General features: G+C 34.6%; 1 protein-coding gene across 4 annotated transcripts; it reads right to left on the reverse strand.

Annotated features, from left to right (window-relative positions):
• Positions 1-1,961: 1,961 nt before the first annotated feature.
• LOC141461867 (regulation of nuclear pre-mRNA domain-containing protein 2-like) lies at positions 1,962-24,581 on the reverse strand. 4 transcript variants are annotated; one of them, XR_012463048.1, is made up of 12 exons: positions 24,384-24,581; positions 21,269-21,395; positions 19,841-19,982; positions 16,274-16,403; positions 16,028-16,203; positions 12,690-12,849; positions 12,506-12,600; positions 10,634-10,945; positions 9,641-9,749; positions 9,310-9,559; positions 3,772-4,130; positions 1,962-2,699 (listed from the first exon to the last, which is right to left on the reverse strand). XR_012463048.1 is itself a non-coding variant. In XM_074143284.1 (11 exons), exons 1-11 carry the CDS (start codon positions 22,425-22,427, stop codon positions 6,589-6,591), a joined length of 1,656 nt encoding a protein of 551 aa, XP_073999385.1. In that variant the 5' UTR covers positions 22,428-24,363; the 3' UTR covers positions 4,070-6,588. The 4 variants fall into 4 exon arrangements, 1 of the variants encoding a protein (XP_073999385.1); XR_012463047.1 differs by lacking the exon at positions 24,384-24,581 and adding an exon at positions 22,277-24,361; XR_012463049.1 differs by lacking the exons at positions 10,634-10,945; positions 24,384-24,581 and adding an exon at positions 22,277-24,358.

The following is a 24,581-nucleotide window of genomic DNA, read 5'->3' on the forward strand; positions in this document are numbered from 1 at the left end:
GGGTAGCCTTACCAGAAGAAAGAACTGCTTTAGACAATGTTAATTTTCAAGGGCAAACTTAACAATTCTAAAGCTGATGCAGATAAAGAGAAATATCATGTCAGATTAGTTACAGAAAAGAAAAAGAAGGTGTAAGGGCAAATACTGAGGAAATTAAAGAAAAGTTATATGAGATATTGACAGAGTTCAAGGCTAAGGGGAAACAATTGAGTATAAGCATTTGAGAAACATCAAAACGGAAACTTTAATTTTGAATGAGTTGGTGTTAAGAAAGAATGGCATTCCCTTAAAGAGGTACCATAGAAAAGAGAGAATAGAGAGTTTCTCAGGACATATTTTTCTACAATAACATTTTCAATAACTATGTTAGGGTCAGAAATGGAAAAATTGCAGCTTATATTGGATGTAAACTTTTATTTAATAAATGAAATAATGGAAAGTGACGCATGGTCATTTAATGTTACGCTGTTGTGTTTATTTCGTCGACGATACATTAAAATTTTCAAAGTGTCGGCAATTAAGTGACTGCCATTGATACCTAATGGAACACGTTAACTATAGTATGCTGTCTGTCCGAACATCGGCTTCGAGACTCCCAGATAAATTTATTTCCAGGAATTATATGGAAACTTAAGCAAAATACTCAACACGCAATGTTCAAATATTCGTGAAAACTGGCTGTAAATACTGCAATTAACAAGATCACTAGTTTTTCAATAAAGCAATTAGTAATAAGTGCATTAGAGACGAATAATGTAATATTAATAGTAATGATCATTCCACCAAATATTGATTTTTTAGATCGGGTTTTCAAGAATTTATTATTTTTTTTTTAAGAAAAAGTAAGGCTGCGATAAATGGAGACTTCTATGTAAACATATAATCTGTGAAAAGTTTATATTTAAATATTGAAAGTAGAGTTATAATTACATTTACCAACGATGAAGCATCAATGCTTGTTTAGTTAAAAAATTTAAAGTAAAGTAAGGTAATCGCCTATTTTTTCAAGCGGGGCTTAATGTCCAACTACCATTTACTAGGTGTCGTGGACAGCTTGTTAGTTCCAGTTATGTCGAAAATAATAGAATCATTTCAGGTCAGAATACCTAGCAGAGGATAAATAAATTACATCACAGTTTGATAATAGTAAAGAATACAGCACTGCAGAAGCAGTTTGTAAGTTAATAGAGGACATATTAAATGCATTTTAATACACAGAAATATGTATGTTATTAAATAAGCTGTTAGCTTTGGGGGACTAAGCAAGACTTGGTTTCACATAACATACTACATAATAAGATAAGTTGTCGCCTGGAATTCTAAAAAGCACTTAATATCTGGCTTATTCTATGCTAGGATAACCGGTATTAATTTATGGGGAGCTACAACTGAAGAATTCTTAGAATACAAAAAAAAGAATAGAGTATTGCTAAATCGACGATCTCGAGTAACGCTGGTCACTGTTTCTGGTATTGAATACGATGACTCTGGCATCAGCATGCTTTGAAGCAAACAGTAAACAAAAATAGGAAATTAAGATCAACAATGCACGGAAAAAGAATTATACGAGAAAAACTCAAGTTTTTCCTTGTGAACAGTTCATATGAACTGGAACTTCCTATAAGCTGGTCTTTTCCTATAAGTTTCTATATCACAGATGGAAGGCTGAGCAATATCTATTATTACCTAATGAACTGAATACATACCATTTCACTGTTTAGATCGTTACTAAACAAAGGGCAGGTTAGAATTTGATAACTTTGATATTAAACGTAGTTATTATTTTGTTTATATTTTACAAACCCTTTAGATGTTAAAATATAAATTACACCTCAACATGCAGCTACTACAATGTAAATTGTCAACATTGAAATTTAATTTAAACTTTATAGGAATCTAAAAGAGGAATCGAGCAGGTGGCAAATAGATGGTCTTACAACAGTCAAGAAACACAGGGGGAATATTTCCAATAATATTGCAAATATTTATTTATAATGTACTATTTTCAAATATAATTTTGATTTACAAGGTATAGTACATAGAATTTGTATTTTTAAAAAGGTAATCTACAAATTTTGTTTTCATTTATTTAAACTTGATTTACATTATTACATTATAATTTCTAATTAACTAAAATTACATTTTAGGAGATCTCAAAACAAAACAAAAAAAGAGATGGCGATGAGGATGCCTTAGAGGATACTGCTGTTGTTGCGGTTAAGGTGAAGACATTTGTGGAGGTGTAGTGGTGGAAATTGTATACACGTAGTGGTGGAGGTAATGGTGATAGAGACATAGTTGTGTGTGGCGCCTGTGGTTATTGTTGGTGTACTATTTGGGGTATTTGATGATGGTGAGGAGAATTATGGTTGTGATGACTATGGGTTTGTTAGGGCAGGCAAGGCTGTTGATGATTATTTAATGGAGGTGATTTGATTATTGATTATTATTGGCGACAGTGATAGGGACAATGGTGGGGGACGGTCAATGTGCCTAATGATGGAGTAGATTGTACTTTTTGTTGCAATTCATTTTCAACGTCACCTATATCTATATTAATAATTTCCAAGTTGTCCACTTGATGGTGACGCGTCGAAAATATAAGATTTTGGAGGTTATTGGTAATGGGACGATAATCAATGTCGAAATTGCCAGTTAAACTGATCAAATTTCAATGATCAACAACTCTGCCATCCACTCTGGAAAAATGGAAAAAACAAACAAATAATTAGTCAAATTATATATATTAACGATATATAAAACCATGTTAAACTATGTTTACATAATAACTATGTTTCACAAATAAGAGTGCTATAAAATAATAATACACAAAATAAGTATAGTTTTTATCCCCACTCCATGAACTCTCTGTGACATCACTTTGTTATAGAAAATAGTGGAAACAGCAAAAGTGAAAATTAAGTACAGTTGAGAATGGTTTCTTAATAAACCATTTGATGCTGCCTTTATCCCAAAAATAATGACGAAGTTCCATTTCCCATTCTGTGAGGAGAAGTGAAGTTCGATCAAACAAAAACTTTAGTTTCAAAAAAAATATTTTAATTGCCAACATTTCGACCATATGTATTTAACTAAATAAATATTTTAAAAAATGTTAAATAAAGGAGCTAAATAATTTTCGGATATACCATGTTTGCAACAAATAATCTATCTTAGCGCATGGTCAACAATACAAAAAGGTAACAGCACGAACGACTATATAGTTCAAGGAATAATGCTATTTAACCAAATGAAGTGTCCCCGACTGTAGAAGAGCTCGGTACTCCCAGTAATCCAGCACTTTTTAACTGGAAGACACTATTTGTCAAAAGTTCGAACTCTGAGCACAACCAAGCTTTTAGGTTAAAGGCCTAGAAAGCACAATTTGTACAGATCCGAGACACACTAGCACAAAGGATCTTGATGCAAGAATTTAGACAAAATCTGAAGCTCAGATTCCAATACAGAGCAGAATGTAACAAATACTTTTTTTTTTAACTTTCTTTAAAGTGATAATTAAGTTTAAGTGCATTTATGTGTGCGCTGTGGGCAACGATGCTGTCACCATACGGATGTTCAGAATGTCCAAACTTGTTTTTTTTATTCGCCGTTATGACTACGAAGAATACATGTTTACATGATTCATTAGTGAATATATTTGCATGGATCTTAATGAATTCAATAATCAATATTGAGAGACACATAAGTTCTCCCAGAAAATTCACATTTATGCTACTAGTTTCCTAAAATCCGTGAAGTTTGTTCACTTACCCCTCATCGTTAAAGGTGTTCTCTTCATCTTAAACGGATCTCACATCCACATCCTTGGCCAAATGGTAGTTAGTCTTCTCAAAGGATGGCGTTGATTCTGGAGATTCCCATTTTATAACAAGTCTCATCATATCCGCTGAATCTGTCCAAATTGGAAATTTGGCCAACAGAATGTGGTGCGGGAATGTGGTTTTCCGAGGCAGTGATCTTGGTGACTTCAATATCATCCCTCCATCATCACTTATATCCATATTAATAGTTTCCAAGTTCGCCACTTGATGATAACTCGTCGAATATGTGATAAGATCGAAGAAAAAAAACAACATGACGTCTCAATGTGATGGTTTTAAATGAGTGGTCTGCAAAAAGGGAGATAAGTTAGAAAGTATTGTTTCTTGCAGCGGTAAATGTGGTAAGTGTTTCATTTGCATTACCTAGAAATGAGACAAAGTGAAAACAACCCTAACTGAGTGTGAATAACTAACTGCACTGGTAGGTCAACAATTTGAAAGATTATGGTAAGAGCCCTCACTAATAAATTATTTAAAAATCCTATGTTGACTATTTCTTCTTTGATAGAAGAAATAAAAGATTTGAAAGAAAATTTTTATATGAAAAGTGACACGGCCAGCTCATGTGACTGCACACCTATTTTATCAACCACACTACGAGATAATAAAAATTAATGAAAATCAGATAACTTTAAAACGTGAAATTGATAATATGAAATGTGCTGTAAAAACAAAATAGAAGAGGTAATGGTGATTTATAATGTAATCTCTCAACGGTATTCAAAAAAGTAAAAATAAAAACATAAAAACTGGCACTAATAGGTTCATGGGTAAAAAAGAGAAGCTTTAAAATGAAAGAAGTTGAACAAGTGTTCATTAAGAAATATCTTAGATGAGAGGTTTCCCGATGTAGCTAAAGGAAGTGAAGACAAAGAAGGAGATTGGAAGGTAGTAAAGCCTAAAATGGCAATCAAAAAAATAGTGAAAATAGGAAATTTTGAAAATTCCAAAAAGTTAATAATAAGTGTAAAGAAAGCCAGGTTACATCTTGGAAAATTGAAAGAAGGCAACAGTATCGAAGATATTGACAAGTTCATCAGTAAATGTTTTCCAAGTATGAAAGTCTCAATGTCTAAGCTCGAGTCCAAGTGTAGGAACTGTAGTTTGAACTTGAGGCGTTTTTTATTTCCTCGCCGAGTTGCAGTGCTCCCTAGCTAAAGGATATAAACATTCTACATCAGAATATGCAAGAATTAAGCAATAAGCTGGCACTTTTAGAAGACTGTGGCCATACTCTTTACCAAGCGGAGAGCGGTGCTAATTAACTCTGTTAAAATTAAAAATCTACTAATTCCCTGGAAGGCAGAGATTAAATATCTTGGTCTAATGGATAGGAGACTGACATTCACAGCTCACATAAATGACCACGTTAATAAAGGAAAAGCGGCTATTAAGAAATTATTTCCTCTGTCATCAAGGGACTCAAATATTGACACCCCAAATAAGCTATTAATTTACCGTGCAATTGTAAGGCCAATGTTGCTTTATGCCTGCCCTGCATGGAACCTAACCTGTAATACCAACCTAAAAAAGCTTCAGATCAAAATTCTTAAGACTGGCCACCGACTCATACATCGAGACGCTCCACAAAAATACCAACTCCACGTACATCAAAGACGTAATTAAAAATAGTACAAACAGATTTTTCACCAAACTACAAGACAGTGACATACCTATTTACAGCCAAACAGGAAGATACGATATTAACCCTCAATACAAACATAAAAGAGTTAAACATATACTCAGACTATAGTTTAATTTTGGCTCTAGCATTTTATTTTACATTGTAGAGGTTTTTATGCAATTTTTCCCTCTAATTCAAAATTTTACTTCCTTTTTAGTCTGTGTGATAATACTAAGACTGTGTAGGAGCTAGAATTTCTTTATTGGTACTCCTGTAATTACTTTGTAGTTTCTTTCTAAATAAATAAATTTTAAAAAAAAAACAGCATTAGAAGTACAGAACTATGACATTCTATGTTTGTTTGAACACTGGCTAAAGATAAGTCAAAAAGATTTGTATATTCCTGATGGTTTTTGCCTAGCAACTGCTTTTTTGTTGCACACGGGAGAGTGGCAATATTTATTAAACCGAGTTTGGATTTTAAAGTTTTGGAGAACGTTTAGGGATGGAATACGAGTATGTTTGTGAAGTTACCGCTATAGAGTATAGAAATATTATTGAAATTATGACTGTGATATACTTATTGATAGGATAGATAAACTTTTTTATTAAATTAGTAATTTTAGGAAAAAGGCTAAGATATTAGATGATTTTAATATTAAGCTATTAACTGGTAATAAGTTGTTATCTGATTTTAGAAAAGTATGTGATAGTTGTGGATTTTTTTTTATAACAATTACAGAAAGTGGCTAAATTCTCGTTTAGGTAATATAATGATAAATTTCAGTTTAAAAGAATGCAATGTAGGGGTGGTGAACCACCGTGTAAGTGATCACCTCGCTAATTTATCATAGCTGAAACTCTGGAAGTTAAAAGAGAGAAAAATATTAGATAGGTAAGATTTAATGTAAGAGGAACATTTTAGTTACTTTTCTAATGAGCCAGATTAACTGGGATTTAATATTAAGTACAGAAGATTGCAATAGAAGATTTTAATATATTTTTGTCTACATTTATTAACTGATATAATTACAGTCTCCCGAAAGTAAAGAGCTACGGCAATAAAAAAGTTTGAGAACGTCTGGTATACTTATGTATAATAGTGGCCCGTCAGTTGTTAACTCACCTAGAACAGAATAATTTGATTATTGACTCACAGCTTGGTTATGGTGCAGTTTGTAAACATGAAGAAATAATGCAGGCTCATGAAAACAAAGCAAGATGTATAGTCAGTTTTTTTTTTGCCTTCGATATGGTGTCCCATGAAATTTCGTTATCGAAATTGAAAAATACTGAATCAAAGGAACTTCATCGAACTTTTTCCAGGAATATTTAACTTCTAGAAGATAGTACGTACATTTTAATCATGAAGACTCTGAAATAAGAGAAATTAAGCGTGGTGTCCCGCAAAGATCTGTGTTAGGACCACTTTATTTTAATTAAATATAAATGATAGGAATAGTTCTTCCCAAGACATATTTTGTTTGCAGACAACACAACACTTACCGCAAAAGGAAGGGACATTACTACAGAAACTGAGAAAGCACATAAAAAAATATGTTAAAAAGAGTTAATGGGGAAAAATAGCTGAAACTAAATGAAAGAAAGACTTCGAACGTAACATTCAGCATCTATTAAGAAGGAAGGGATGGATGGTGATACAACACCCATTCTAGTAGTTAGATTGAAAGCCAGCTCTCTTGGAAAAATTATATTGATTCTCTATGTAATAGCCTATCTCAGACAGTTTACCTATTGAGAAAATTGAGAATTGAAGTTTAATTTGTAAGTGTTAAGAATAGTTTATTTCGCAATATTCCACTCCAGAATGAGCTGTAGAACAGTGTTATGGGAGATTTACACCTGATGCAAGTTCAACTGCAAAAAAGAGCAATTAACAGAAGCTACAAAAAATGAAAGCGAGAAACCACTTTTTCAAAAATTACAGATCAAGACTCTGCCTTCTCTGTATGTATACCAGCTGGTTCTAAGGCAAAAAGGAAGTAAAGAAATAATAACTAGAGGAAATCAGCACTACATTAGTAGCGAAGAAAAATATTCACTTATCTGTGACAAGGATGAAGAAAACCAAACTACTTCCGAATTTAGCATAAATAAGAATTTTTAAGAAAATCCCACAAAATGTACTATATGACTGTTGGAATTTAAAAAATTTGAAAGATTTTTAAAAAAAATTCATATAACCAACTGTTTTTATAGCATAAAGGATTTTACTGAGACAAACTGGTGCACTGACGACTTCGAACTGAAGTGAGTAGTGTTTTTTGCTGGTTAAGGTTCAGTGAGTGAATTATATTGCAGTCATTTGAAAAAAATTTTATTGTAGGAAATCGAAATATTTTTTGACGTGCCTTTTGTTATTTTATATGTACAGGCGAAAAATAAAATAAATTAATAAAAACTGTTTTGGAGGTTGTTATTGGTTGTGGCACGGTAGTCAGTGTTGAAATTACGAATTAAACTAATCAAATTTCGATGATCCACATCTTTGCCGCTCATACAGAAGAAAGCAACAAATAATTTGAAAAATTATTTACAATAAAATACGAAGTAATTATCCAAATAATATGAGCTGTGGGAACACTGACTGAATGCTGTCAGTGCACTGAAACTCCAGGAGCCAATGATCTCAAATGTTGACGTATCGTGAATTAAATAATAATTAGAGTCAGCAATAACAAGTACTGCAACGGCATCTGCAGCTTACATCCCTATTGAAACTTAGTAGTCTGGAGCTGGAAGTCAGCACTGAAATAATCAGCGAGTCCAAGATGATTACAACCATCTTCGAAAGATCATTTCAATGCCTCTCACTGACGACACTTTGTTGTACAATATATTTTCTCAGTTATGACTGTATTTAGTGATCCCTGAAGTATAAATGCAAAGTTTCGGAAAATGGATAGAAATAAATGCGGTTATTAACGGGCGGGTTTGGTGTATTGGTCATGAATTTGGACTAGTAGCTGCGAGATTTCCAGTTCGTGTCCCGTGGGTAGTTACTTTTTATTAATTACTAAAATAATTATAATTATCATTAGGAAGGGAAGGGATTAGCGATGCGGTTAGCGTAATGCATTCTCACGCGGAGATCCTGGGTTCAAATCCAGCCACTGGCCCTTAGTTTCTCTTTCAAGGAGCTTCTTACAGCTCACTGTACGGTGACGTCTGTAACGAGAGATCACTGTCCGGAAGCCGGCAGTGCACTGAAAAAGCTCCGATGATAATGCGCCTTAAATAATTTTTAAAAAAATTAGGAAATTTATATTCATGTGCCTTTTTAGGTTCTCGTCGCTGTGCATCCAATAGGAGCGGAGTTACGTCACATATGTGAGGCTCCCTTTTAAACTATTAATTATAACTTTGTAAATCTTAGCCAGGATTTGTTAAAGCCTTTTCAGGAAGAAGGGGTTAGAGTTTTATACTTAACGTTAAAGTGCCATCCTGCTCTTACACCTACTAAAAGGAAATGCAATCGTTTCAAATTATCGAAACGTGAACCAATTTTTACGAGTTTCCCGTCCAAAAGCATAAGTTTTTTTGGACGTTAAGTCCCCCGTCCAACGTTCTGACCCAACTAAGCTCTTTCAAAAGAGTCTAGAAACCAGAATTTAAGAAGAACCTGGTGCTCCGAGACACACTAGTACTCATTAAACGACCTTGAGTTACCTATTGAGACAAAATCTGTAGTTCAAAGTCATTTTTTAAAAAGCATCAAGAAAGCACAATTGGATAAGTAAAATCTGAAGCTCTTGTTATTGCATGGGTCTTAGTGGATTCACACATATGCTACTAGTTACCTAAAACGTGTTGTACACCTACCTTTTTTCATCGCTAAAGGTGTTCTCTCCATCAAAAACGGAATTCAAAACCACATCCTCGGTCAAATTGTAGCCAGTATTCTTAAAGGATGGCAGTGATTCCTGGGATTCCAATTCGACATCACGTTTGATTATATCTGCCGAATCGGTCCAGTCTTGAAATTTGGTCACCAGGACGTGGTGCGGGTTTGTGGTTTCCGACGAGAGTGACTTTGTTACCTCCAATACTGTTGCGACATTCACCGGATTCTCTGTTTTTCCAACATTACCATCATTAAACAATGACTGCGGTCCAAAAATGTAGATTTTAGATTATTTATATCCCATCTTACCGGTTTCGGACGCGCCATAGCCAGGAAATAAAGACTTCAATAAAGCCGACAACGTCATATTTTGGTCGTCTAATGTTTGTGAACGGGTTACGTCTTCAACTGTAGTTCCCTTAAAAAAGAAAATTATCCTGTAAGTTACATTAATTTGTCACATTGCAGAAAACACACTATGCTGATTTACGTTAACCAAGAAATCGTCTCAATAATCTTATCCTGATTGTTTTACCGGACTGTCTATTAAGAAACACAGATAGGAGAAGGTATCGATAGCTTTCCTACGATTTTGTTTCTTTGTATAAAAAGGGTTGACTGTATTTGCCAATACACCTAGATTGAGGAAATTCTTGCAACCAGATGTACTATTTACTGTATGGTTTTTATCCCATTCTTTTTAGAATTTTTCCAGAAATATTAAAGGTTGGTTGATGTGTCATTTCTGTATGATCTGTAATTTTAATATCTGGCTAATTTAGTAAGAATTAAGTAGGTTTCTGAAGTTCGGAGTTTGAAAAAATTTAGAAGTTAGAACCTCTCAAGAATTTAGGTGAGCGAAAGTTGTTCACACCAGGTTTTATTTTCAACTTGGAAATGGTTATTTTACCATAATATAAGAGTAATGAATGCTACACATGATACTTACATTAACATTAGTGACATTGCTTTACAAGAAAATCATTTTAATTTACGAGTCTTGAACAGCGTTGCTTTAATACAAGGGCAAGGTAGTTCTCGGCATGGCAGTGAAAGGCTTTCGGAAAGTGAGAAATACAAAACTTCGACAGCTAACACCTCTTCATTTGACTCAAAACCTTTTCATTTCATGAAATTTCTTTAAATTTCGAAATAGTTGGATGTCAGAGGATGTCAATTTGCTGGATAGGAATGTTCTAACAATTCGTATTACAAATCCCTTAGTTTTACTATTGTCTAAACACTTTCATCCGAAATTGGCATTGCACCACTCCACACCACTACTATTGCAAAAAAGATTACCTGACTATTTATAGGTGAAACATTATGTTCTTTAGGCTCAATGTGATCAAGCACAGGTGTAGCACTATAAGGTGAACTAGTAGTCATAGAGCCAGCCCACCTTGGGGAACTGTACGCTGTAGGTAGTAATGCTGGTGAGTGTAAGTTTCTAGGCAATGACTTATCGGCTAAATGATCATAGACAATATGTTGAGGGAGTTTCATGGATTGTGGAGGCAGAACTGTGGGATAAAATCGGCTTGACACTTTGCAGATAGTTGAGCCGGCTGGTTCTAGATTGTATGCAGCATATACTAAAGCTGGTGAAGGCACCTACGAATAGAGAAAGACCAGGTTAATTTAAGTCAAGGGAGAAATAGCTGAAGGTCAAGGCTTTATATGACAAAAGCCTTTTTAATCAAGCTATGATAGCAAGAGTTCTAAACATCTTTATACAGTCCAAGATTACTACAAGAGTAGCTCAATTGAGCAGCTCAAGAATGCCTAAAATAAGTACTGGAAAAAATCGTAGATAATTATCAATAATAAAATAAAAGGAAAAATAGTAAAACTGCCAAGAACGTAACACTGTCAAATAGGAATTATTTTTCGGGAATATTAAGGAGCTTGTAATTAATTCGAACAAACTTTTTTTTCACCTTAGTTTCAGCCAATTTATTGCTTTCTTAAAAGTAAAATTGGTTTATTAAGTGTTCTTAACTGTTGAATTACACCATCTTACAATGATGATTTAATAATTGTGTAATAAATGAGTAATGATTATTATTTGGTAGTTAAATAGACAAGAACACTAAATAAACCAATGTTCCTTGAAGAAGGCAATAAATTTTTCGAAAAATGGGTAAAAAAAAATAGGCTTAAATTAAATGATCGCTTTTCAATACCCAAAAAAAGTATCCATCAAGTTAAAAGGTCAATAACAGAATCAATAGTCTATAGATAGTGTAAGAAGCCCTAAACTTGCCCACTCCTTCACATTCAACTTGCAAGACTTGAAAAATTAAGCCTGGCAAGATAACCTTTCTAACAAAGCTATCTTGAATAGTCCGTCCTAATATATATCTTCTGCTGAAGGAAACAGTTTTAAGGCTGAAGAAAACTAAGATAAAGCCAAGCAAAGTAACTTTTTAGTGAGCGTAGCTAGTTATGAGAGCTGCTGAGAGAGCACAGGCTAAGATGGTTTGGACACATGATGAGGATGGACACAAGCCATATAGCAAGACTTTGTTATGAGGCTAAGATGCAGGGTCAAAGAGGCAGGGGCAGACCGCGCACAACATACGAAGGGATAGTGAGGGAGGACTTCGGAAGGAAAAACTTGGATTGGAGAAGAAAGAGAAATTTGACTGAGGATAGGGATAGCTGGAAGGTTTTAGTGAAGGCACCTCGACACTGAAAGGTAAACGAGGATTGACTAAGAAGAAGAAGAAGAAGCTAGTTATGAAACAGCTAAGTAGCCTAAACAAGTCATGAGTGCTCTTCTAACTTCTGTTAAACCCAAGAATTGCTAAATTAAACCTAAGCAAGCGAGCCTTTTGTAGCAAAGCCTTACAGACTGCATATGACAATGATTTTAACACAAAATTACTTTAATCACCTCAGTTTTGTTATACCTCAGCCAAGAAGCAACAATATATAAAAATAAAAAAGGATAGGTCTAAAGAAAAGCCAACGCGCATATATGCCTAGAGTGCAGTGAGATCTTCACACGCTATACGCTCCCCTGTTTGGCATCTTCTTGGCTTACAATTACAAAAAAATACTTGAAAGCGGCGAATGGAAAATAAGTAGCCTAATTTAGAATTCCTCCAAAGATTCCGTGGGTTCAAAGGATCTCTTGGCCAACAAATACTTCATAAAACCCACAATTACCTTTCCTGGGTTTTCCTCATTGAGTGCTTTGGCTAGACCGTCCTTAGCCAATGAACTTCCATCCATAAGCGACCTGCCTGAAGTAAAATTCCTACCTGTGGGTCCACAGACAAGAAAACAAAAAGTTAACATGAGAACTTTGAGTACTATGAATTTCTTAAGATTCTTAAAGGAGTATACTGACAGAACGGCATATCGTTTCCACCACTTTCATCCGGTGATGAACTCGACGAAGGAGATGGAGCATTTATGTCAGGCGACAATGGAGGACTAGGAAGTTCCTTGGCGCATTCCTCAAGTTTCCTCTTTACACCTTTTACGCGAGAGCCGAACCATTTATAGGCCTGAGAATAGGAAAACATCAAATTAAATGAAGTAATTTTAATTTTAAGATCTGATATGAACACTCACAAGAATTTCTCCCACAACAATTGTAGACGTTTTTCCTTATACAATTTTTTTTAAATTTATTTTGTTATTTACAATCTGTATACAGTATAAAATAAGTAAATATGAAGACTATGATGAACTGGTGCGGGAGGAGAGCAGGAGGAGAGAAACTATCCAGTGGTAGCACTCTCTATGGGAGAGATCCTTATACATTTAAAACTCCGAATAGTGAAACATTTTTAATTCTTACTATATAATATTATTCAAATTGTAAAACGGCAATTATACCATAAACACTCTTTAGGAGAAACCTAAATCCTTCCACAGAATGCCCTCAAAAATTATTTGCCACGAAAATTATTTTTTAAAAAATGCTATTTCATCTACATGTAAGCTCAGTAGTAAAATTTTCTTTTAACTCGGATTTTAGCTACACACTTAACACTACCATCAAAAGGTAAGACACAGGACTGTGTACAATACGGAAGTCGAGGGAAGGGATGCGGTAAACGTATTGGATTCCCACGCGGAGGTCCCGGGTTCAAATCCAGCTGCTGACCCTTAGATTTTCTCTTCCTAGGAGCTTCTTACAGTTTTTTTAAAAAAACGGAAGTCGATACTTTAGTAGGAACTTAGCCCATTAATTTTTCCCGAATTTTCCTTAATCGGATTACCCTTGAAAATGGTACCAATAAGAGTAGTAGACCACCATGAATATAACATGTTACAAAGTCTAGAATATATCGTTAGAGATAATACGAGTAAATCTCAAAAAAGTGAAAAATCAGTTTAGTAAAGTGGTACTTCCGGTTGAAAGCTTTTGATCGCTAAGTTACAGTCGGATACCTTGGTTGGACCAAATTATATATTATGTTTCAGACTCCTGGGATTTCCTTTTTGAGTTACTTTGTTCATATATACATTTCACTGTATTTATATTACATCGATTTTTGTAGAACAGGTGAAAACTCGAAGTCGCAAATTTGACGTCATCAAATATTTACTCTTACCGATAGTCTGGAAGTAAAAAAATCCTCATATAGTAAGTACCTTGCTAGGAGACTTTACTTTGTAATAGGGCTGTATTTTACTTATATTGAGGCCTGTTGAAGCCTCTCATCTCCTACCAGAGGCACTCCAATCCCTTCAGCACCCTCTTCCTGATAATCCCGTAGAGAAGGTTCTGGTCACTATGACGAGCTAGATCGCTACCTTGCAAATTCATTCATTAACATTTCTGTTATCCTCCATTACTGAATGTCCAGGATCCAGAAGTGTCTAACTACTTCCTTAAACCAGATTCATCCTCTGCATTCTCCTACCAGCTTAGAGTCCTCTATCTTCGTTATATAATTCTGGACCCTTTACAGAGCCTCGAAGCATTCTGTTATTCCACAATACTCCACCAGGAAAACTATGGCAAATCGCCAAATGCCACAGTTATCGCAGCTTCCTCGGATTCAGACAACTGCTAAACACGCGAGCTCCTGCCAGGAACCATCCATAAAATAATTGAGAACTTTTTTCGCCACCGTTAACCCAAAATTAAAGTTCTCTTTGTCCCGTTTACCCTGGAAAATGGGAAATTTTTTGAACTCCCATCTCACGTCAAATACGATTTCAAGTCTAGGTTTTTTCAACATAAAATTTACATAATTAATTTTATCCTCTAAGCCCAAATGGCCTCACGAAATCTAACGAAAGAAGTAGAAATCATTTTATAATTTCGGTGATTTTTTGTTTGTTTGTTATTCATTTGGTTATGTCTGGATAAGGGCACTTTAATTTTTGTTATAAGGAACATTTCTTTTTGATTTAAATGTAAATGTAAATCAAAGTCATAGTTTCTTTTTTCCCCATAAGAGAATTGACGTATCAATGTGTAAGAAGGTAGGCGTTCAGCAGAGAGCGGTATAATCTAGTGGATTAGATATCCCGCTGACGTCACCACAGTCACAGGTTTGCAGCTCGCTGAGCGCAGAACTCTTAACTTTCATTAATTTATTTTTTCTCCCGTTTCTCAATCGTTCTTTTCTTTTTATTTCTCTCTATCAGTCCCCTTGTCTTTCCGATCGCCTCCTTAACTTTTCCTGGCTGACATAACCTGTATAAGATTTCTACTTGTCCGAACCCCCCTCCACTAAGCTAGCAGGCACAAAGTTATACTTAGCTAAAACCCACCTTCCGCCAAAGGAAAGGGAGTGGAAAATTTTAGTTCAGTATTAGCAGCAGTTTTCTTAAGGGTAACATTCCATCGCGAAGATAGGCGTAATTCTCATGACTCCAGGAATGGTTACACAGGCCATACGCTATTCGGTCAGCAAACTTAATATTTGTTCTTTTAAGAGTACCTAGCCACAACATAATAGCATTTTAAAAAACATGGCATAGAGCCTTCTTGCCTTAATTTCTGTGTTGAAAATGCAATCGACGTGTTGCGGCTTAACTTTATGATCTACTCCAACGCATTGCAAAACGATTTCTTGGCCTTAGTTCAAATTTCTTCAAGTGAAACCTCCGATTCAATTTACTATTAAGGACCATTCTCAAATATTTCACGTCCTTATATCTATATCTCTTGACCACCTTTCCAAATTAATTTTGAAGATTCAAGCCCTACTGGCTTCCTACGTCTGTTAGATAAAGTTAGTGAATAAAATTAAAATTATTTAACTCGTTTTTGAATAAATAGTTTTTGCCTCTTTCTTCTTCTTGCTTCTTGCATTGGTTCGCTCATTGCGTCGATACTAATCGACAGTAGGGATTAATTCATTATATGAGTATGCCTACAGGAACCTGAGCTGATTTATCTCCCAGCACATTCACCTATCATGAGACCACAAACTACTCCATCGCAGCCTTAATTTTCCTTCATCTCAAAAACTGCTTTAACAACACTCGTCCGAACTAGATGTGTTATTGCATGCCATAAAAAATTCCTTTGACTCTATTCTCTCTACAAAATTGTCAAGATGATAAATAACGATGCCAGCAGTGGATTTAAGCTGGCACGATATTCGATATACCTGGGTATATCATTTTAGTTCGAGAGGTTAATATAGAAAAACAAAAGCCGAGAACTATTTTTTAACTAAGTAAGTGAGTTTACCAAAATAAAAGGCTGTAACTTACGTTAAACACAACTTTCGCCTCTTTGTGTTGGGCATCGAAATAGCTTTCTGCAGATTCCAATAATTCTATAAGTCCTGCACGTTCTTTCATTTCCTCTTCCAAGGCGCTTGTGTAGTCTTTTATTTTCTTTAAACCTTCTTCCACTACCGGTATTAAACTAGATACGGCGTCACGCTCTGTAAAATGCAATAAACAACTTTATGTATTATAGAACTTTATTTTTAAATTAAAGTTTTAGCAACTTACCCTTAAATGTTTTCCTCATTTTCTCAATGTCCGCCAAAGGGATAGGGTTTTGGGTTAGGAGCATTAATTTACGTTTAGTACCATCTTCCAGCTGTTTGAAGCTCCTTAGTCTCGAATAAAATGCACAGGGCTGTAAGAAAAATAAATAATCAAGAAGATTTGAATTGCAAACAAGAAAAATGAGAGATTGCGGCTATGTCAGACCTGAAACTTTTACACTTACTTTTAAAATTTCTTCAGTTACTCACCCTTCTTAAAAGAAAAAAATATTGTAATGATTACATTAAAATAAAAAGTTCCAAATGAAAATGTGAGGCACACTGCTTTACAATGCGTAAACCATGACTTAAAAAAATAGTTGCAAGGTTTTCGTGAAAATCTAAAAGAATTTTTCAATATTTGAATTTTAGAGTTGTAATTTCATTTGCCCCAATAATTAATTATTTATTTACATCTACAAACAGCTACAAGGCCAAAATCGTTGAAGTAGCACAAAAGACAAATTGAGTCAATTACAAGTACACAAAAATAGAGAAATTACACTCTATTTAAATTATACACTCACAAGTTGTTACGACTAAAAGTAGTTTTTCTTGCCTTTTTTAAATAAATGCTAATCTTATCTGATACGAACAAGTCGAGCATGAGAGTACTGAATTGTTCAAGTTTCTGGAGCATCTATCTATCACTTTTCTAGTAGCTAAATGTGCGCCGAAGAAATAAGGAATGTTAAACATTGGACGCGTCTGAGTCTTACAGGTGGAAATAGTAGTACGCTATTTCCCAACTCACCCCTTAGATAATGCACATTTGAACTTGAATTTTTATTTGCAGCTTTTCTAACCGCTTATTTCATCTGCAGTGTACACATTCCAAAAACTGGACGCATACTCAAGTTAAGTCATGACAATGCAGAAACATTTGAATCTGAGGGCTCTGGAATTGTTGATATCCCTGCAATGCCTTAAAATAAACCCCATAAATTTGACAGCCTTCTTTCCCACTTATCAATGTGCTTTTTAAATTATAATCCCTGGTCCTTGAGTACTCCAAGATCAGCCTCATAACTTCAGATCTATTTACGAGAGAATCTTCCGTGGTAATAATGCTGTAGCTAGTCCTTAGATTTTCTCTTCCTGGGAGCTTCTTACAGCTCATTGTTCGGTGATGAGACAGTATTGTCTGTAACGAGAAAACACTGCCCGGAGGCCGGCATGCCCTGAAATGATCTCAGATTTTGACGCGCCTTAAATTAAAAAAATATGTAGAAGGTAGGATCCGGTGCTACTTTTCAGTGAAAACAGAGTCAGAGAAAGAGAACGTGAGTTTCTAAAAACTTGCTGAAGGCACATAGTCTCGAGATTCGGCGAAAGTCATCAATTGACAGTGAATTTCCATTTTTAGAGATTGGACTTCTATATGCTTTTTCTTATCTATCAGAAAGAACACCTGTTCTTAAAGACTAGTTAATTATTTAACTATGAGAAGGCATACAAATGATGGACACTTGTAGATGAAAAAAGGAGGTGTACCATCATATCCAAGTCCTGCCTTAATATTCATAAGTTAATCTCTTCACGAATTTCTTCAGGCGATTTCTCAAACAATTGGAAATTGGCAGCGCAAAATAGAGAGGACTGGCGCACAATGTTGAAGGAGGCCGAGACCCACATTGGGTTGTAGCGCCATGGAAGAAGAAGATTTCTCAAACGTAGAATTAATGGAGATAACCGGACCTATAATACCATCTGCAGGAAGAGCATAAACTGTCTGGAACATTGACGCAAAATCATTAGTTGTTACAGCAGAATCTCTGATGGCAATGCCATCTTTCAATCAAAACAAGGTAGCAGTTTGGATTTTGTTTTTATTTCTTATGAACTCAAAAAAAGACTGGATTTAGTTGGCAACAAATGTTTCATCCTATTACAATTTTTTTATTTTCCTGTCTTAAAAAGACCTTCAGTTCTAGCCTTTATTCTGCTGCACTCTGAATCTTTCTCTGAAATAAATGTTAAAATTTTCTGTGTAACTCCTTGCTTTTTGTGTGTAGTTATATAATTTCTGTGCAAAACCAAATTGAGAATCTACTACTAAACGATGTTTTGTTAAGGTAAGAAAATGTTAACAACTGCTATGTCAATAATTTCATAAAAGGCTTCAACAATGTTAGGAGCATCAGAAAGAAAAAGTAAGAGATTCCAGGGACTTCCTAAAAGAAACCTATTAATGCCATCATATTTTTTAAAAATGGCGAGCGATTTCGCTTAGACAAGTTAGATTCCTCAAATTTAATAAGTATGCTTAAAAAAGAATGATGTTTACCCACCATCACACGAAGTTCCGTTATCTCGTCATTCAGCACTGATTTATTTGGAGAGAAAACCAAGATAAAAGAGAACGCCGTTTTGATTTTCTCTGATAAAGACATTATCAGGCAACCTTCGAAATCAGATTTAATAATTTCACTTCTTTTTTCCTTCTTTGTGCATGGTCTTTAAATGATGCACCATTGCCGTAATGCTCGCATTTTCTACGGTAAAAATCACCCGCCAGAAGAAATCCAGAAGAACAAAAGCGACAAAAAATTTACTGGCCCCTGATGAGAACAAGCATTATAAAAGAAGAGAGGAAAATTTGAAATAAGATAGACAACACTAATACTAATTGACAATGTTTATATTAGCGGTGTGAAAATGCATAATTCCCCCAACTGATCAATTTCATTGAGAATACATTACTCTTTTTATCAGCTATAAACATCCACCTTCTCTGAGTATGCAATGTGCTACGATCATTTCTCTGGATTACATAATTTTGAAGAAAAATTCAGCGATACTGACAGGGAAAGATAACCATGCCTCAGAGAAAACGATGAAGTCTGTCACTGAAGTAAGTCATAAATATTCTCTGATAAAGGCAATTTGGAATTATTGTCACTTACATTTGGTCGTAACCAAATAACTGAGCTATAAAATGCTGTAACCTTAATATTATTATTTTTAGTCAATTGTTCAGATACCGAAATCTGAATAACATTAGAATAAGAGAAAGAGAATCCATCATGGAACACATTAAAAATCCAACGAAAATTAAAAAATCGGAAATTTTGTAAATTGGCACTTTGGTAGACTGATATTGCCCAAACTTTCACTTTAAGGTCTCATGGTAGCGACTAAACAAAAATAACCAAAATAAAGGTTTCTGCGATTTATCAGATTGTAGACAAACCTGCAGAAAAACGCTCATACGTCAATGGGTAAAAACGAATTTCCGGTGATGACACAAAACTGAAAACTGTCCGATTGCAATCTTTATATAGGTTAGGTATAAGATAGAAAAAAGAGTTTGTAATCGGCCCAAGTGTTAATAACCACGTCAAGTACGGGATGAGGGAAGAGATAAGCTATGTGGTTATTAGATTGCTTGTTTCTCGCACAGCACATTAATATCAGAGACCCAAGTATTTAAACGTTCCGTTTGAAGAAAAAGCAATCTCAATACTCATATACATACGCTACTGTAATAAGTCTCAGATTTTACTTAGAAAAAAAAACTCCAACTTACCCGGAAGTCCGTATTGTCTACTACATTCGTATTTTCTCTAGTTAATAACCCACTTAAGACCTCCAGAAAATCCTCATCATAGACGCCACGTTGTTTCCAAATAGAAAACAGTCTTTCTATTTTTGGACGCACAGTTTCTTCCCTAAAAATTAGTTATTATTTTATTATTTACATCCACATACAGCAAAACAGCCAAATTTATTAATCCATACATTCAGATAAATCGTGTCGATAACTATACAAAATAAATAAATAAATATATAATATTTATAATATATATATATATAAAGAAGAAACTGTATCGTCACAAGTACGACTTTTTTTTTATGATGGTCTTCTGATCTGATGCAAATATGTCCAGCTCTTCAGTCACTGAATTGTTCAAGCTCCTAAAACACTAGTCTACAACTTTCCTATTCGCTGAATGTGACAAAAGAAATTAGGAATTTTAAACACTGCGATGCATCTAAGGCTGACAGGCGGTAATATAAAAATATTGAAAATAAAACGCAGATCACATTTCAGTTGTCAATCCTCAAAGTCCTAATCGACCTCATAGTCATTGCACATTTGAACATTTGAGATAACGAGTTAATTTCTTTTGCAGCTTTTCTAATCATTTAATTTCACCTGCTGTGTATGAATGCCAAATATAGAAAGCGTACTCAAGTTTCGGTCTGAAAGGTAGAAAAATATATATGGATTTCAGGCCTATTTTTTCAGACGGGCTCTACGTCCAACTACCAATTAGATAGTCGTGGACGGAGGTGACTAACAAACATACTTTTCTACTAAGTTCTCATATTAAACATTAATTAACATCTAAGGCCTAGACTGGGAATCTAACCCAGTTCCACATACATATTAGCTTTGTAGGTCTCGCCTCTAACCGTTCGGCTACCGAGCGCCTATATAGCTAAATTGTTTGTGTGATAGAATCAGACCACATCCACAGGCTGTGACAGCTCTTACAAAAGTGTTTAAAAACCCTTTACCAATGTTCCACAAACTAATTGGCTTAGACAGCCGCACGAGAACGAGCAAATACTCGAGGAGTAGAGGCTACTTCAGAAAGACAGAAGGCAATAATTGTGTCAATGTGGTTACAGTTTATGGCTTAAGTTAGAGCTGAACTGTCTGATATGGTCACATGTTTTGCCCACAAACTGTTTCAGTTTTTTTGTTACGAGTAGATTTAGTAAATGAGTTCACACTGATCTGGATCTGGACTATAGTAAATGACCACATGTTTCGTATGAGAGACTCGAATCCATATTTACAATCTCGAACAGCTTTTAGAAGCGTTCAATGCAGTACTGTTCTATGAATTTGTTGATTTTATTTTTGCAACGCGGACCCCACCACATTTTCAACAGCTTTTCAAGGTAATTGATTTTATTAGTATGTGATAGAAAATGAAGAACTTACCTGACCATTGTGACGGCCTTCTTGAAAGCTGGAGCAAATGAATTACCGAAAGGAAGTGACTTCTTTTTCGCATATTGAATTATGTCGTTTGCGAGATAGAAAAGGATGACACGATGTTCTATTTTAACTAAAAACAAAAAAATATATATAAAACATAAGACATAAACTTAAAGATAAAGAAATAAGGAGGTAAATGATGAATTAAAAGAAAATCTTAGCATCTGGTTCTAGTTGATATTTCGCAAAGATAAGGGTTTGTGTTTCCAAGGCTACGATGCGATACCATAAGCTATGAATTTATAGGCCAGTGATTCGCCATGCAGTACTTACCATAAGCTAGGAAATTCCAGCCACTTATCCCATGTGTACGATATGCTACGAGTTAATGAGTAGAACATTCGGTTATAAATTTGAAAAAAGGGAATAATCAAGAGCCAAATAAATTAATCGAATTATCAGATATACTCGCGGAAATTAGAAGAAAAAAAAATCTGCTCCGCGTACACCCAAGCATTGTAACTTACAGCTCTAACCTAAATAGGCTATCCCATACGATGCCATATGCTTCAGGAATGGCGCGACAAGAAGCTAGGATCATCCAAATGGCCGCCCGGCAGAAAGGACATTATTTGTAGGACTCGAATTTATCTAACTCAACTAGGGGCTTTCACCAGTCTGGAGCTCTGTCTGTCTTTAAGCTATTGTCAAAGTGTGCAAAGCGTAAGCCTGAGTTGTTATCAGAGCGTGCCTCCCATAATTTTTCGTATCAGTTTGCCTGACACCCACACTTCCCCCAAATGACGTAACTTTAGAGGCTTCACCAGCGGGTCTGTCTGACACTGTCTCGCGATCTTTGGAAGCACTACATTAACCTGATAGTTTCAGAGTTGAAGCATATTATTTCAGCAAGGGACTCACTCTGTTAGCAGTTATTTGAAATTTAGAGACAATGTATAATTACGAAACTATGATTAAAATCAAGAAAAACAGATGGAGAAAAACACTCACCTCTTTTCAAAACATTCAACCAAATGGTAACAATTCTTTCGTGATGTTGGTGATTTGCCAGACACCAATTTGACAAATTTGTTATACTATGGTGTGAGCCTCTTAATTTTACTAATTTGTGTTCAAATATTGGTTCATTAAATGTATTCATCGTTATAATGCTTAATTTAAACAAATAGATTTAGAAATAATTTCTATTTTCACAGGATTTTTTTTTTAAATTTTGAAATCTAGAAATAAGTATTTCTTAGGAGATAGAGATTTATTAATACTTAAGGTATGTGCGAGAGGTTTTTAAAATTATATTCAACTGTTTCTTTTTTTCTTTTAATTAAAACTTGTCAAAAAAGCACCTATTTTATTCAAAAACCAATTTAACACAAACAACACTATCAAAATACCGACACCACTTTAACATTACATTAAACTAACCGAAATGAACTAATCCCCATTATTATACCTATCACAAATTTTTTATATTTTATTAATTACACTGATAATTTTTAAGTAGTTATCTGATTTTTTTTTTTTTTTTTTTTTTTTTTAAGTAATGAAAATAAATATACAAGAATTTATCATGAAAAGGATCTTTTTTATAACCAAAGTGTTGAGGTTATAAAGTTTAGGTTCTCTTACCAAAGCTACGGTTTTAATTTAAAAAAAAAAATTAAATAATGCTAATTTGTACAATCATCCAAAACAAATGAAAAATTAAAATTCATAAACTAATTTAGATGATTAGTTTTTTTCTTATTTAAAATAAATATCTGCTGTTTAAGAATTTTTAGTCAAGGTGCGGCTAACTTGATTGTTGGCCAAATTGCCAACTTCAAAGATTGGCTGTGGATAAATCATAACTATGTGACTTTTTTCATTATTATTATTATTACTGCTTTGCAAAATAATCCTAAGCATAGATCTGTGTATTTACAATTCATGTGACACAAAAAGGACATAATAAGGTGTGCAGGGATTCAAAGAAATTAATATTGTTCAGTTTAAATAATAGTAATTATTACTGTAAGTTTTAAATGCGCACACTGTGTACAGTGTATGTAGTATGAATTGTAATTCATACTAAGTACAATTGCCAGAGCCAATATTAATACAACAATTACAAAAATAATAAAATTATACCGTAATTTAAGAATAGCAACACATAATCCGGTAAAAAATGACTAATGACCAAGCTGTCAAAGAGCCGAAAGATTAAAAAAATAAATAAATAAAAGAAAATAAAAAAAACACCGAAATGTGATCGTCTACATCCCTAAGCAGATTGCAATAACACAACCCGAATGCCAATCGCCTTGGTTTAAAGGTTAATAAGTTTTTACCAAGGGAGAGTTTTCTGCCATAATTTATTTGTTGATTTCCAATCCGCTCAAAATAGAAATAGGTCGCAACCATACAGATTGTTCGAGCTGATGATACGACCCCAAGGTTGCTACCACAGAATTTTTACGTGGGAAGTCCATTTGAGAAGGAAAACATTGCTTATCATATTTCACTGTCTCATTTTTAATGATATTAGCTCTGAGAATAAGTTTGCACAATAATTAAAGCAACGAGATCGGTTTAAGATATTCAATTATGTTAACTTTAAAAAAAAGACTCACTAATAATGAAGAAAACACTTTAAACTTAGGTCTTTCCTGCACTGGCTCTGAGAAAGAAGAATGACAGACAGAGTCGGCGCTAATCTAAGCAAGCCTAGCGAAACTGGAAACGATACGGGAAAATTAGGAAAGCCTGTTATAGAAAGTCAAGATACATACTTGCCTGTCTCCTATACAAATCTGAAAAGCAAAGATCTCAGAATACCTTTTAGTTGTCGAGTGACCAATATGCATCTATCACAGGTTAACTTTCGTGTTATCCCGTACACGCGGGTAACCAACCATACCTCTATAGTAATTTAGAGAGCTGCTGACGTACTGAAAAACTCATGACCTTGGTTTTTCTCAACCAAAACAGAGTTTTTGCTAAAGACTCTTTTATTTATGGCTATCTTACCCGGGTAAACCAAATGGTCATGGAAGCTCAAGACTTTACCCAGCCATTAACCCTTTGACTCAGGAGCATGACAGACTCATAAAAAACGTACTTATGCATTAAAACTTCTAATTTCTCCTCGAATTTCTGCAGCCTATTGTCCATAATCGACTGGGAATCCAAACATGCGGCAGTATCATCTTCAACGATTGCATCGAATTCCAATCGACTGTTCATTTCTTCAACGCTATCACAATCGCTAGAACTTGTATGATCTTCCGTAAATAGTTCTTCATATTATTACCCTCAT

The sequence above is a fragment of the Rhodnius prolixus genome, unplaced genomic scaffold (genome assembly GCF_049639745.1).
Source record: "Rhodnius prolixus isolate KJV_2025 unplaced genomic scaffold, Rpr scaffold_12, whole genome shotgun sequence".
NCBI lineage: Eukaryota > Metazoa > Arthropoda > Insecta > Hemiptera > Reduviidae > Rhodnius > Rhodnius prolixus.